Source organism: Nicotiana sylvestris, chromosome 7 (genome assembly GCF_000393655.2).
Source record: "Nicotiana sylvestris chromosome 7, ASM39365v2, whole genome shotgun sequence".
Lineage (NCBI taxonomy): Eukaryota > Viridiplantae > Streptophyta > Magnoliopsida > Solanales > Solanaceae > Nicotiana > Nicotiana sylvestris.
In genome coordinates, this window is record NC_091063.1 from 130,163,419 (window position 1) to 130,176,724 (window position 13,306).

The following is a 13,306-nucleotide window of genomic DNA, read 5'->3' on the forward strand; positions in this document are numbered from 1 at the left end:
GTGGTCGACGCAGCAAGCAGAAAACTCGAGCTTGAAGCAGCGTTAATGGCAACCATGGAAGCAGCAGTCCGCAACACGTTTGGACTGGAACATGAAGCAGCTCGATGAAGCTTTGGTCGCTTAGGTTCTTGAGGTCGTTCATGGGAGGTTAGCTTGGATGTGTTTGGTGAGTGTGTGTGTGAGTGTGATGTGGGGATGAAGGGAATGGGAGAGGGGCACCATGGTTGGAAGGGATGTGAGCTTGAGGAAGAAGAAGAAGATAGGAGAGGGGGGGGGGCGGATTGGTTAGGTTTTTTAGGGTTTTCTTCTCTCTTTTTTTTGTTTTGTGTTGTTTGTAAGATAATAAGATGTTGGGTTATGGACTGGGTCGACCCAGTTCGAAATGGACTGGGTCGTAGGGAAGATTGGGCCATTTTTTGGGCCTATGGCTTGAAATCGAAGAAGAGGCCCAATTCCGACTTTCTTTATATTTTCGCTCTCTTTTCTTCTTTTATTTCTCTAAAACTAAATTATAAAAATACTTAAACTATTATTAAGAACTAAATTAAGTTATAAAAGTGCAAATTAACTCCAAATAACAATTAACGCACAATTAAGTAATAATTAAGCATAAAATTGTATATTTGGACATTAAATGCTAAAAATGCAAAAGATGCCTATTTTTGTAATTTTCATTTTTTGTAAACAAATTTAATTAGTAACAATTATAGAATTAAATCCTACATGCAAAATGTGACATATTTTTGTATTTTTTATAATTTAGCAAATAAACACGCACAGACAAATACAAATAATTATTCAAAATATCACAAAATATCACAAAATTGCACACCAAAGAAAAATTATTTTATTTTTGAATTTTTTGGGAGTAATTCTCATATAGGGCAAAAATCACGTGCTTACACCTTCCTTACTTCTTTTTCTGCTGATGTTGAACCCTCATCTTTTCATCAAGCTAGTAAAGATGATAGATGGATTGAAGCTATGAAATTTGAAATTGAAGCACTAGAGCAGAATAACACTTGGTCTGTAGTTGACTTACCTGTTGGTAAAATACCTATTGAATGCAAATGGGTGTGTAAAATAAAGTATAATGCAGATTATACTATAGAAAGATTCAATGCTAGATTAGCTTCTAAAGGCTTTACACAACATGAGGGGTTAAATTTCCATGATACTTTCTCTCCAGTTGCTAAGATGACTACTGTGAGGGCTGTCATTGCCACTGCTGCTCTCAAGCACTGGCCTATCTTTCAAATGGATGCTTAGAATGCCTTTTTGAATGGAGATATTGAAAAGGAAGTCTACATGACTTTTCCCCAAGGATTTAGTAGCCATGGGGAGCATACAGTTTGTAGACTACTTAAATCCCTATATGGGCTTAAGCAAGCTTCTAGACAATGGAATGTGAAGTTGTCTCAAGCCATGTCTTCATCTGATTTTAAACAAAGAAAACATGACTATTCTTTGTTTACTAGAAATGTGGATAACAAAAAAAAATTTATTCTGGTCTATGTATATGATCTACTTGTTACAGGGAATGATCTACATGAAATTAAAAATGCACAGGAGTCTCTACATCAACACTTCAAGATAAAAGAACTTGGAAAAGTTAGATACTTCTTAGGCATAGAATTGGCTAGAGAAATGGAGAGCATTCTTATGACTCAAAGAAAATATGCCTTAGAGATGATTTCTGATGCAGGCTTGGCAGGTTAAGCCCAAAGAGACACCAATGGAGCAGAACTTGAAGATGAAAAGCAATGAGTTTGACACTACACAGATACAAGTAAGGGAGATGAATTGTTGGAAGACAGGGGGAGCTATCAAAGGCTCATAGGAAAGCTTTTATACCTTACAATAACAAGGCCAAATATATCATATGCAGTGCAATCACTAAGTCAGTTTATGCATGTACCTAAGAAGTCTCACTATGAAGTAGCACTTCATATAGTAAAGTACATTAAGAAGCAACTAGGGTTGGGGCTATTAATGTCAAGTGACAGCAATGAAGAAATAGAAGCATTCCGTGATTTAGATTGGGCATCATGTCATATGTCAAGAAAATCTATTAGTGGATACTATGTTAAACTTGGGACTTTAACCATATCGTGGAAAGCCTAGAAGCAGCATATTGTGTCTAGAAATTCAGTTGAAGCTGACTATAGGAGCATGGCACACACTGTGGCTGAACTTGTGTGGTTAAAAGGTCTATAGAAATAGCTGAGTGTGAACCTAAAGCTGCCTATGAAGCTGTTCTATGATAATAAGTAGGATTGCAAATCGATGCAAATCCTATGTATCATGAAAGAACAAAACACAAAGAAATAGACTGTCATTTCATCCGAGAGAAAATTCAAGAAGGGCTGATCAAGACTTCTTACATTCCCAATTAGGAGCAACCACCTGATGTGCTGACCAAAGCACTAGGACATCAACTACATGCAACATTAATCTCCATGTTGGGAATGAAAGACATTTTTTCATTCTCAACTTGAGGGGAGAGTTGAAATTAGAAGTTGTAAATAGTTGTACATTTCTGTATTTATGTAGTACTATTCTAGGAGGTGATTAGTTAAGGAAGTTAGTAGGTGATTAGTTATGTTTGTTAGTATAATAAGGGGTGTACAGTTCATTTACAGCTAAGCAATTAACAGAAGAAACGGTTTCTTCATTTTCCAGTTTCTTTCCTTCGCTCTAACTCTCTGTCTCTCTGTTCCTTCTCTTGCTCGAGCTCATCAATGGCGGAACCTAGGGCTAAATTTTTACAGAAGGGACTGCGGTGGAATGGAAAAGGTTTCTTGTACTTTTTAACTGAGGTCTCAGATCCAAATCTTGGGAATTGACTCATCTTGGGTAGGTAGCACTAAAACTCCATAGTAAGCTTTATAGAGCGAGAATCCAGATTAATCGAGACTCGGTCGGACACTATAGGCTTGAAGCAAACAAAAAAACTCTTGTTTTATACAATCAAAATTATGTTACGCAAGCGGGTGCCATTCACAAGGGTACTAATAAAAGGAAAAATCGATAAAAAATATTGCTCTCCTATACCATTATTCGTCTATTTTTCTCTTCAAGAGCTAATTAAGGAAAAAAAGAGAAGCTACCATAACTTTTTGGAGTTTGCTTGCACAAGTTATCTTGCACCAACAAATGGCCGAAGAACCATAATTAACATTGTATAGTACATTGTACATGCTACATACCATGTGTAATGATTTAGCAACTCCTCACATTTAAGAGAATCACGTGGAGTTTAGGCCATAATTGATGTTATGCTTGTGGCTAAGAAAATTTTCGGTCATTGTACTAGTTCGAGAACCAAAATATCTTGAAAGGTCTAAAATAAAAATAAAAAATGCTTGGAAATTGAATTCCTGAACGAGCAATGCCATTTTTCGTGACGATTTTTTTGGTATGACTTTATTTGATTACTTTTATGAGTAAACTTGTGGCGACGAAAAAGATAGTACAAAGAATGATTTTTTGTGGCGACTTTTTAGGGGCGTCTTGATAAGTTTAACTACTTGACTGTTTTATGAGACTTTCAAGTTGCAATAAAAAGTCTTTTTTTCGTAAAAATAGTATGGGTTAGCTAATTTTCGGATTGGTCATTGAAAAATAGCTAGCATTTGCAAAGTCAGTGAAAAATAGCCACTATTTTGCTGCAACATGGAAAGTTCCAGCATAATATACTAGAGATTGTTGCACCTGTATATGTACTTCCAGCATATTATGCTGGAACTCCAATACGCGGCAAGCTCCAGCATAATATACTGGAGATTGGAGCACATGTGTATGAATTTCCAGCATATTATGTTTGACCGGTATATTTACTGAAACTCCAGTATATTATGCTAGAAGTCCAGTATAATATATTGGAATTTCAGTATATTATACTTGAACTCCAGTATATCATGCTGGAATATTTTTTGGATTTTAACTAGTATTTTCGTTCAGATTTATCTTTACATGAAAAGTAGCTAAATTTCAATTACTTTTGAAACTGTGGCTATTTTTCAATTACTATTGTAAATCTGGCTATTTTTTAATTTCACCGCTTTCTTTATTCACCTCATATGACGACCGTCTTATGTGTTGGGTAAAAAAAGGCCCAAAGATACTATTAAAATGGTGTGATATTGTCCGTTTTGGGCTAAGCCCGCACGGTTTTTCCCAAAATGCCTCACACTATTAAGAGTAGGGCTTTTTACCCCCTATAGCAAAGGTTAACATCTTATTTATTTTAAATAAATACCATTTAAAAAATTATATTCTATAGAATACCTTTTAATATTTATAGCAAAATATTTAATTTTGGTTACTTCCTACCCCTAAGCCACTAAATACGCTATTCAGTTACACTATTTTCTTTCTCTCTCTAGTTCGATACGCTATTCAATAATCAAAGTACTAAGTTTCCTCTTTATCAATTCGCCATCTTCAACCGTTCAAATCCTAATGTCCAACAATTACACCGTAATTGATAATCAGAATATTCCTGGATTTGTCCCTATAATTCTTTTCTCATTTTTTTTTGGTTTGATTGAATTATTATTCTGGCCGTCGTTCAGATCTAATTGTCTCATTTCTTATATATTCTAGGCAATCGCAGATCCACCTTGCTAAGTTGCCATCAAACTCACTGGTAATGTCTTCAGATTTTCAACAAAATTATACAGTAATATTTTTGTGGATCATTTTGAACGGCTCCGGCACCATCGCCGGACCAAGGCGGCGCGTTTTCAAATATTTCTCAAGCAACTTATCTCAGTCAGATTGGGATTGACGTTTACCAAAGTGGACCTATTAGTCAATGAAAGCCTTATAAGAATTTGAAGTGCTACGTTTCTGTATAATACTTCCTTCCTTGTATCCTTGAAGAAACAACGTAATTTGGGAACCCTGATCTTCCTCTTCAACACTGTCTGAGTCAGCGACCTATTTGGGAACCCTTTTCACTACCGGTTTCCGGTGAACGGCGGATTCGCCGAAAATTAGGGTTTGTTCTTGAACAAATACGATGGAGTTTGGAGCTGAGCAACTTGATTTTCTGTTAATATATTTCAATGTATTTTCATGTATTTCATTGTATTCATTGTCTTTTTTTTCATTGTAATTCAATGTATCTCGTTGTATTCCATGTATTTCATTGTATTTACTGTCTTTTTTTCATTGTATTTTAATGTATTCCGTTGTATTTTATTATATTCACTGTCTCGCTATATGCCATGAATGCATTCATATATATTTTTTTAATTAATATAATTTATGTATTCAAATGTATTATATAATTTCTATGAAGATTGCTATGCTTTTGGGGTATTTTTCGGTTGGGAATCTTTTTTATAACTAAAAATACAAAATTTGTGTGTTATAATTAAGTTTGTTGAGTTATATTAGGATTTTATTATGTTAATTGATTCACTTTCCGTTTTAAAAAAAGTGTAATCCCCTATTTCACGCCGTGAATATAGTCGAATACAATAATCTGTCCAGTTGTAATCCCGTGTTTCACTCCATGAATACAGTCGAATACACTCGAATACAACAACTGATTAGCTGGACTTCCCTGATTCACGCCTATTTTTGCTATTGTATTCATGAATACAATAGTTTAAATACATCAAATACATCTTATAACCACATAAAAGGTATCTATAATCCGTAATATAGCAAATGATATCTATAAATGGCTAATTACTACTAAAAGATAGTGATTTATGAAAATTTCCCTTAAGAGTATTCAACTCTAAGTAGCTTATTTTTCTTTTCTACTTTCCATGTGGGACTTTGTTCACACACCTAATAATCTCCCCCTTGAACTAAGTTTCACATGACCCATCACCATGTATTGGCTAATTTGAATATTAACTGTATGCCACCCGCATAATCTGAGTATTTACCGTCGCTGAAGCCCAAGGAGAGGTTGTGCATGAGTCTTTAAAGCTATGGGTAAAATCGTAAATCCCTGTAGACGAGCAAATACACTAAGCCAGGCCCCTACGCCACACTCTGTCATCTCCATAGTCCTGCTAAACCATTGGCTCTGATACTAGTTGTTAGGCTAAAACGGCATAAAGATACTTTTAATATAGTGTGATATTGTCCGTTTTGGGCCAAGCCCGCACAATTTTCTCCAAAAGGCCTCACATCACTAAGAGTATTCAACTCCTTATAAGTAGCTTATTTTTCTTTTTTACCTTTCATGTGGGACTTTCTACTTTAAAGAGTTGCTCTGAATAAAGAGATTTATGGGGGAACTTGGCTTTGCTCAAGAAAGGTATGTGCTTTATTGCGACAGTCAAAGTGCTATTCATCTTGGCAAGAACTCAACATTTTATGGTACGTCTAAACATATTGATGTGAGATATTATTGGATTAGACATGTGTTGGATTCTAAGTTGCTTGAACATGAGAAGATTCGCACCGATGATAATGGTTCGGATATGTTAACTAAAGTTCTGCCAAGAGAAAAGTTTGAAGAGTGTTGCACGATCACCGGGATGGCGGTCTCCTTCACATAGTTGGGAGGGAAGGAGGGAATTGCTAGGTTTTTAGGCTTTTTTTCCTTCCTATGTGGATAAATAAAATATCTTTTGGACCTAGATCACTTTGACCTATAACCCACGAATATCAAAACATATAAATATCACATATTTTAAGTTAGAAATACGGCAAGAGAGAAAACATAAGGGTGTAGTTGTTTTGAAGTCTTGTGAGAGAGAAGTGTGTGTTCTTTTGCTCCAGAAAATTTTTGCCGAGGCATTCCGCTTCAGAAAATTTCATTAACTTGCTCAAATTAACTGGAAGTTCTCAACATTTGATTTTTAGAGATCAATGGTGGAGATTTGATTTGGAGGTACGTAACCTTGATTGTGGAGGCGTGAACAGTAGCTCAATTTTGGGATGATTTCTCTCCTTTCTTTAATTGTCTTGGTGCAATCTTATTTTTATTGTTGCTCTTGGTTTGACACTTGCTTTGTAGCCAATTTAGAGAACTTTTATAACTCTTGTTGATTAACTTAGTGGAGCTTTAGGGGACTTTAGTCCGGTGATTTTTTACCTCTTCACGTTGAAAGGGTTTTCCACATAAATTTGGTGTCCCGTAATTATTATCTTCTCTTGATTCAAGTAGATTAGGAAAGTTTGACTTTGATATTACTTCACTGCTACCTCGGCATGCACATTACCTGTGCTTGTTATTTTTCAACAATATGGCCCCTAAAAGTTCCATAGTGATAGAATAAGAGTAAATTACTCTCTCTAAGGAAACATTCCTATCAAATTGGGTCCATTTTTTACTTTCTTACTCGATTTAGCCCTATTTATATGTAACTTATAATTTTTTTTATCCCCTAAGCAAGCATTAAAGACCTATTTCTATTTTTTTTCTTTCCTTCTTTCTTCTTCTCCTTCAGCGTCGTGCATCCCAAATTTTCTCTGCCACTGTTGTTCTCCTTCACCTCTCTTTCAAAATTCAAAGCCGGGATCTATTTGTTACATGTGAGTTGAGATGTTTAAAAGAAAAACTTAATCCTCCATAATTTGGTTTATTCAAAGATTCAAAGCAGAGATTTAAAAAAAGTTGGATTTGAAGTTTCAATATATGAGTTGTGTTCTTTTTTAGCTGAAGTCAAGCTTCTCTCTACTTTGGTTAATTGAAAACTTGAAGAATAAAAATCCACTATTAAAGGTCGTTCGAAGCTTCGTCTTTAGAAATTGAGTTTTTTTGATTTTTTTAGTTGTTTGGATTGAGTGTTGTCTCAATTGATTGAAAACATCAAGAGGAGTTCAAAACTTAAATTTGATGTGATTTGAAATAAAGTTGAGCTAGTTTTGAGTTAAATTTAAGAAGAAGCTCAAAGAAGAAGAAGAAGACCTGTGAAGCTCTATTGATAGGATTTATTTGTATTATAATATATAATATTGTATAATAGTGTATTGGAATATACAAACACCTCTTAGTGCCCGTTAGATTATCTGATTGTAAATAGCTTATAAGTTTGAAGTACTGAAAAGTTTTTTTAAGTGTTGTAACTGATTTTTAAAATAAGCATTTACGTGTTTGGATTGAAGTGCTGAAAATGATAATAAGCAGTTGCAGTGCTTGATTAAAAAGCTATTCTTTTGTTAAAATGACTAAAATACCCTTGAATGTTTTTCAAAAAATTATAAATTAAACAATACTTTGTAAAGAAAATAATTAATAACAAATATGGAATGAAGAGAAAGTCAAGAAATTTATTTTGGGAAAAGTATTTTGTGAATTAGAAAATATTATTAAGGATAAACTATTAAAAATATTGGTCAAACAAAAAGTGTTTATAAGCTGAAAAGCTATAAGTTGGGAGTGACCAGCTTATGACTAATGCCTGATTTTAGCTTATAAGCACTTGTCTTATAAGTACTTTGGGTATTTACCAAATGCGTAGATAAGTCAAAAGGTACTTATAAGCCAGTTTGACTAACTTATAAGCTTAGCCAAACATCCTCTTATACACTATTATAGACTTTTATAAAATATGTGATGCATTATAAGTATTGTGGGTGTTGAAATGGAGGTATGTTGAAGAATACATATCTTGTCATTTATTATTGTATATTTACTTTCCATAGATGTAGAGAAAATCCCATTAATTGGGGATCAAGATTTCTTGGTCAGAAAGTTAGGCTTGATTGATTTGTATTCTTGTGTATATATATTTGATCATCTATAAATAAAGAAAAATACTTCACCCAACTACCTTATTCTTTTTACTTCTTAAGATGGTATCGGAGTAAGATAATTCAAAAAATTCAAATATCAACAATAACAGTCACGGTATAGATTCATTAAATCCATATTTTCTTCAACATTCAGATCATCCCAGCCACATGCGTGTTCCAATCAAATTGAATGGCATCAATTATCCTTCTTAGAGAAAATCCATGATACATGCTCTCATAGCCAAAAATAAAATAGGCTTTATCGATGGATCAATCGAACCGCCATCAGAAACAAATAAGCTTATAGAGTTTGCACTATGGAATCAGTCAACAATATGATTTTGTCATTGCTTGCACATTCAGTGGAACCCGATCTAGCTAAAGTAGTCATTCACTCCAAGACTGCTCACCAAGTATGGCATGATCTCAAAGATCAGTTTTCACAAAAGAACGCGCCAGTAGTATATCAGATTCAAAAATTATTAGCTTCTCACTAGGTAACATGACTGTTTCTTCCTATTTTACAAAACTCAAAGGGCTTTGTGATGAGTTAGATGTGTTTCGATCCTTCCCTCATGCAACCAAATGAGAGCGCATAATGATCAAATTGAAGAATATCGTTTAATGCAATTTCTTATGATTCTAAATTATGTCTATAACATTGTTCGATCAAATATTCTCATAATGTCTCTGATGCCCAATGTCCGTCAAGCCTATTCACTTGTTATTCAACAAGAAACGTAGAGACAAATGACACCAGAATCAATAGAAAGTTTCTCTATAATAGTTGCAGTTCAAAGACGTGCCAATAGTTTTTTCAACAAATTCAAGGATAAGCAGTGTGAGCATTGCAATTGAGAAGGCCACACAATTGAGAATTGTCGCACTCTAAAATTTCATTACAAATATTGTAATAGAAAAGGTCATACAGAGGATAGATGCAAGTTTAAAAATGGAACTTGGGTCAACAACACAAGAGGCCAAAATAATCGACAATAATGCGGATCACAGGGAAATCCTTCTCATGCTGCTAATGCAATAGAATCTTCTCAATCTAAGCACGAGGTTCTCTCGCAAAACATCAACAATTCCCATGGATTTTCAGTAGAACAACTTTAAAAAATTGCCTATGCAATGACATATTGACTCAAAATAATGACTCTCCTGGTAATATTGATGTCTATGCAAATGGAGCAGGTTTATCTCTTTTTTATAATGCTTCAATTAATTCTGTATTCACTAAATCATGGATCTTAGATAGTGGAGCTACTGATCATATTGCTTCTGATTCAACATTATTTACTCAAACTGAATCCCCATTTGTACCCATTGTTAATTTGCCTAATGGATCATCAGTTTCAATTCATTCTACTAGAACAATTCCATTCAACTCAGATAGTACTTTAAATAATGTTTTACATGTTCCCTCTTTTCATTTAAATTTGATGTCAGTCAGCAAACTTACAAATGATTTAAATTGTTGTGCTTGTTGTTTCCCACTTTTTGCACCTTGCAGGACTTGGCTACATGGAAGATGATTGGCTTGGGTAAAAAAACATGGTGGTCTCTATTACATGTCACCAGTGCAGCAACTACCCATTTCTCATCAAGTTTCTCAACCCAAAAGTTTATGGTATATGCGTTTAGGACACCCGTAGCCTTCTCGCCTCAAATTAATTTCTCCATTATTACCTTGTCGTAGTATTTCTTTTGATAATAATTGTGATGTTTGCCCTTTGACTAAACAGATACGACTTGCATTGCCATCAAGTAATATATCTACTAGTGCTCCATTCGACTTGTTACATTGTGATGTTTGGGGTCCCCATAGAGTACCTACTCATTGAGGGACTCGGCATTTTCTTACTGTCGTGGATGATTTTACAAGGTGCACTTGGTTATTTCTTATGAAATATAAGTCTGACACTGCACATCTATTGCAATCTTTTATATCATTTGCTAAAAATCAATTTCAACCTTCAATCAAAATAATCAGGACATACAATGGCACAGAATTTGAGCCCATGAAAAAAAAAATTCACTCATGGAATCGAATGCCAACATACTTGTGTCTCAACTCACCAAAAAAATGGAGTAGTTGAACGCAAGCATCGTCATATCTTAAATGTCGCAAGAGCTTTACGCTTTTAGGCTCACTTGTCAATCACCTTTTGGGGTGAATGTGTGTTGACTATTGTCTACCTCTTTAATCTATTACGAACCCCATTGTTACATTCTAAGTCGCCTTACGAATTGTTTCATCATCGATCACCATCACTTAGTCACCTAAAGTTTTGGGTTGTTTGTGCTACGCAACTGTTATTCAACATAAACAAAATTTTGATTCTCGAGCCAAACGCTGCATCTTTGTTAGTTATCCTACCGGTCAAAAAGGTTACAAGCTTTATGATCTATAAAGCAAACATTTTTTTGTTAGTCATGATGTCAAATTTTCTGAAACTATCTTTCCATTCAGTTCAGCAACACAAACTCCTACTTTAGAGTCACCTCAATCCTCTATTGGCATAATAGATAATTGGCCTTCTCCACTATATTTCATTAAAAATGTTCCATCTTCTCAACCTCAACCCATTGAACCAGCAGAATCTCAAGAACCTAGCATCACAGAGAATATCTTTATCAGTCCTACCCAATCTGAGACTATAGCAGATAACAACCATGACAATTCCAGCCAACTCGTTCAAAACCCAACACTCGAAGAGCCCAATGAACCTGTTTCAATCACTTCAGATGTTGTAGTTCCTTCTTCTCCTCATCTAAGGCAATCTATTCGTGAAAAAAATCCACCAAGATGCCATAAAGACTACATAGTATTAGCTCAAGCCAGTCACTCTTCTACTACGCCAAGTTCGGCAACAGGTACTCGATATCCTCTTTCTCATATTCTTTCTTACTCTCGTATCTCTTCAGTCCATTGTACATTTTTAGATAACATTACATGTCACATAGGACCTTTTTCATATGCTCAGGCTATCCTTGATCCACATTGGCAACAAGCTATGAATACAGAATTAGAAGTGTTAAAAAAAATAAGACTTGGAGCTTAGTTTCACTTCCTGCCGGTCAAAAGCACATTGGTTACAAATAGGTTTATAAAATCAAATACAAATCAGACAGAATAATCGAGCATTATAAGGATCGTCTTGTCTCAAAGAGGTATACTCAGGTTGAGGGAATTGATTATGAAGAAATATTTTCTCCTACAGCAAAACTCACGACACTCTATTGTCTTCTTAGAGTTGTTTCTGCCAGAAATTGGTTCGCCTATCTGTTGGATGTCCAAAATGCTTTTCTTCATAGGACCTACATGAAGAGATACTTATGGAGATTCCACCAGACCTTCACCGATAGGGGGAGAACACTGTATGTCGGCTCCACAAGTCCCTTTATGGCCTTAAAGAAGCATCAAGAAATTGGTTTCTCACTTTTTCAGAAATTATTGATAAAGCTGGTTATCAATAATCAAAGGCTGATTATTCCTTTTTCAGCAAGGCCAAAGGTACATCTTTCACAACGATCCTTATTTATGTTGATGATATACATTTTCAAGAAATTGAACGCAACAAAGGGGTTCTTTTCAAATGCTTTCGCATTAAAGATCTTGGAGACTTGAAATACTTTTTGGGTATTGAGCTTTCTATTTCAAATGAAGGCATCTTTATGTCTCAAAGAAAATATGCACTTGTGATGACCCGGCCAGTCGTCTCATGAGTTACCGCTCTGTTTCCCCCATTTCTGCTTTTTATTGCTTTGTTTATCGGTTCTATGTGTGATTGAGTTGGTTGGCTCGGGTTCGGAAAGGTTTTGGTGAGGTTTGAGACACTTAGTCTCTTTTGAGAAAACTTAAGTTAGAAAAGTCAACTAGATATTGACTTATGTGTTAGAGAGCTCGGATGTGAGTTTTGAGGGTTCGAATAGCTTCGGGAGGTGATTTAAGACTTAGGAGTGTGATCGGAATGTGCTTTGGATGTACGGAGTAGATTTAGGCTTGAATTAGAGAAATTGGAATTTTGGCATTTTTTGGTTGTTAGGTGAGATTTTGATATGGAATTCTGAGAGTTGCAATTGAGGTGATGCACACGCTAGATGACGAGCGTGGGGTTGTGCACCATTGGGGATCGTGACTTCGTCCGTCCCAAATGACTGTTTTACTGCATATTTGATTGAAAACTATTTGATATCATCATATTTTGGGATGAATACCATATTTGGGCCTCGTACCAACTATTTGGACCCTTAGGGGAGTTTGAATGATATTTCCTCACTGTTTTGACTTTATACTTGTACGCAGCCATGCTATATTGTATTATTTTCATAACTCAGCCATGTTTATTCTGCGTTAACACTTAAAATGTTATTTTGGGCTGAGCATCATGTTTTACTGTTGCCCGAGTGGCTTGTGAGATTCTGACTGAGTAAGGCCGAGGGCCTATGTTGTAAGGAAACACTGATTATGATTATGAAGCCGAGGGCTTGAGATTGTACGCCACGAAGTGGCTTGTTGATATGAGGCCAAGAGCCTATTGAGTATGCCACGAGATAGCTTGATATTGCGTTTGGGCCGTAAGGGGCC

The 13,306-nt window shown here is 35.2% G+C and overlaps 1 protein-coding gene across 1 annotated transcript; it reads left to right on the forward strand.

The window, feature by feature from the left end:
• Positions 1-204: 204 nt before the first annotated feature.
• On the forward strand, positions 205-1,269 carry LOC138873776 (uncharacterized mitochondrial protein AtMg00820-like). The gene is made up of 2 exons (XM_070152254.1): positions 205-235; positions 884-1,269. The coding sequence occupies exons 1-2, from the start codon at positions 205-207 to the stop codon at positions 1,267-1,269; spliced, it is 417 nt and encodes a 138-aa protein (XP_070008355.1).
• Positions 1,270-13,306: the final 12,037 nt, after the last annotated feature.

Bases quoted from the DNA above. Each gene is read 5' to 3' on its own strand.
- LOC138873776 (XM_070152254.1), top strand. From the start codon at position 205: ATGGGAGAGGGGCACCATGGTTGGAAGGGAT. The intron at 236-883 runs GTGAGCTTGAGG...ATTCTCATATAG, and splicing joins GCACCATGGTTGGAAGGGAT to GGCAAAAATCACGTGCTTAC.